The sequence below is a fragment of the Fukomys damarensis genome, unplaced genomic scaffold (assembly GCF_012274545.1).
Source record: "Fukomys damarensis isolate Sample0158 unplaced genomic scaffold, DMR_v1.0_HiC HiC_scaffold_27, whole genome shotgun sequence".
NCBI classification, from domain to species: domain Eukaryota; kingdom Metazoa; phylum Chordata; class Mammalia; order Rodentia; family Bathyergidae; genus Fukomys; species Fukomys damarensis.
The window spans coordinates 6,287,672-6,289,784 of record NW_022900939.1 but is presented as its reverse complement, the minus strand read 5'-3'; the positions used below and the strand labels follow the sequence as shown (position 1 = coordinate 6,289,784).

The 2,113-nt window shown below is 65.1% G+C and overlaps 1 protein-coding gene across 1 annotated transcript in view; it reads left to right on the top strand.

Moving 5' to 3' along the window:
• The first annotated feature begins 1,200 nt into the window (after positions 1-1,200).
• The window catches only part of Dgkz (diacylglycerol kinase zeta), a 12,936-nt gene continuing 12,023 nt past the window's right edge, over positions 1,201-2,113 (top strand). The window contains exon 1 of the mRNA XM_019205774.2: positions 1,201-2,109. Coding sequence (XP_019061319.1) covers positions 1,626-2,109 — 484 coding nt within the window. The 5' untranslated portion in view covers positions 1,201-1,625. The remainder of the gene's footprint in view (positions 2,110-2,113) is intronic.

Here is a 2,113-nt window from a genome sequence, read left to right as displayed (position 1 = left end):
ACCCAGAGTGGGGGAGGCTTGGCAGGAGAGCTGTGGTAAATGTCAGCTGCTTAACACCCCCCTTGGACGAACAGGGAAACTGAGGCTGGTGGTACCTGGCCCCACAGCACTGGCTCCACCTGGCCTGCTCTGGGTGGCTGAGCAGCCCCTTGAAGATGTGGACAGGGCTGCCTACAGGGTGGGCTGAGCTCTGCGGAGCGCCTGCAGCTACCCTGGGTCCTCACGGGGGTGCAGGCCACCTCTCTCCTGGCCCCTGCTGTCGCTGTCCTGCAGGTCTGGCAGGCAGGGCCCAAGGAGCCCAGTCACACCTCCCCCACACGGACTGTGGCCTTTTGTTTTCTGGGTGACACTAGCATCAGGCGGTGTGTCTGGGTGACTAATCTCCAGGCTGGGCAGCTGTCACAGGGCAGCCTGAGCAGGCGGGTGGGGAAAGGCGACACCCTAGGGCTGCTAGCAAGCCAGTGCCCAGGCAACCACAGACAGCAGGTACCTCTTCCAGGACGTGGCAGACCTAGGCTGGCCGGGTGCTGTGTCCTCTGTCTCCAAGTCTTGGTTTGCTCACCTCTGTCCTGCCCCGTCCTGGGCTTGTGACCCTGGGCAGAGGAGGTATAGAATAGAGGACGGTCCCTTCCACAGGTCCTTCCTGTCTTGGTCTGCACCAGCGGTCTGGGCAGAGAGACCCTGCCTTCCGCCCTACCCCTGGGGTCTCCACACTGACTGGGGGGGGGCACGGGCAGTCCCTCTCTGTGCCCCAGGTCGTTTCCTCAGTAGGGACACAGTGTGGGGTAAAGCACACATCATCGTGGTGTCTGGGGCTCACCTCCTGGCCAGGACATCTGCTTTGAGGGGTGCAATGCTTTGGGGTTACGAGGTGCTGCCCTCAGCCAGGCACACTGGTTCCCTGCCCACCGGTTACACCAGCTCAGACTCTTCAGCCCACTGCTGGCCCAGGAAACCGGTCCATGGCTGTCCCCAGGCTTAGGGGCCAGGGCCCAAAAGTACCCCTGATGGGGACACAGGCATCCTTGGGATGCACTTGGGAGGCGTCACACCCTTCCTCAAGCTTGAGGAGCGCGGAGGCCCAAGGCCCACGGCCTGGCTGGGGAGGCACTGGTAAGGGAGCCCAGTGTCAGGGCCCTGGGGCAGTGCGCAGTCTGCAGGTGCCACGTGAGAGTCCTCCTCTGCCCCCTCAGAGGTGAGACCGAGCCACTGAATACCAGGAAGTTCTTGGGACTGCAGACAGGCACACCCCAGAATCCTAACCTCAGCCAGACTCAGAGCCTCTCCATTTCTAGGTGCCACCTTCAACCTGGCCCCGGGGCTGGTGCTGAGAGTCCGGGGCCTTCTCAGCACTGGGGCTTCACAGAGAGCCTTAACCACCCTGTGTTGGGCAAAACCCGTGCCCCGCAGTCAGCCTTGGCCTTTGACTCCCAGTCCTCTCCCACCCGGCCTCTGCTGGGGCAGTCAGTGCTGGGCAGCTGTAATGGGGTTGCCCTGTGACTCCCGCAGCACCCTCGTGGTGCCTTTATCTCTCCCCTCTCTGCCCATGGGCACTGGTGGGCTGCGGCCTGACCGGCCTCTGATGCTCCTGGTCTCTGCCCAGCAGCTCCCGGCCTGCCCCTGGCATGGAGACCTTCTTTAGAAAACACTTCCAGCAGAAGACGCCCGGCCCCAGAGAGGGGCAGCGGCGGCCAAGCGGTGTGGGGCTGCCCACCGGCAAGGCCCGGCGCCGCTCACCTGCTGGGCAGGCCTCCTCCTCTCTGGCACAGAGGCGCCGCTCCAGTGCCCAACTCCAGGGCTGCCTCCCAGTCTGCGGGCTGGGTGCCCAGGGTGCCAGCTGCCGCCGGCATTCTAGCACCGCGCCCCCCACCCGAAACCCCCGCTTTGTGGTGGAGGAGGTGCCCACCTTGCGCGCTAGCACTGTGGGGGCCCAGTGTCTGGGTGCACCGCCTCTGCTGGCTGGACTTGTGGGCATGGAGGAGCAGGAGGAGGAGGGGGTCCTGGCAGGGGAGGCAGTGGCCGGGCCATCAAGCTCTACTCAGCCAGGCCCCGGGGTGCCAGAGCCCCCCATGCTCCAGGGTCGGGGGCCACTGCTGCCTATGCCCCCGTGTCT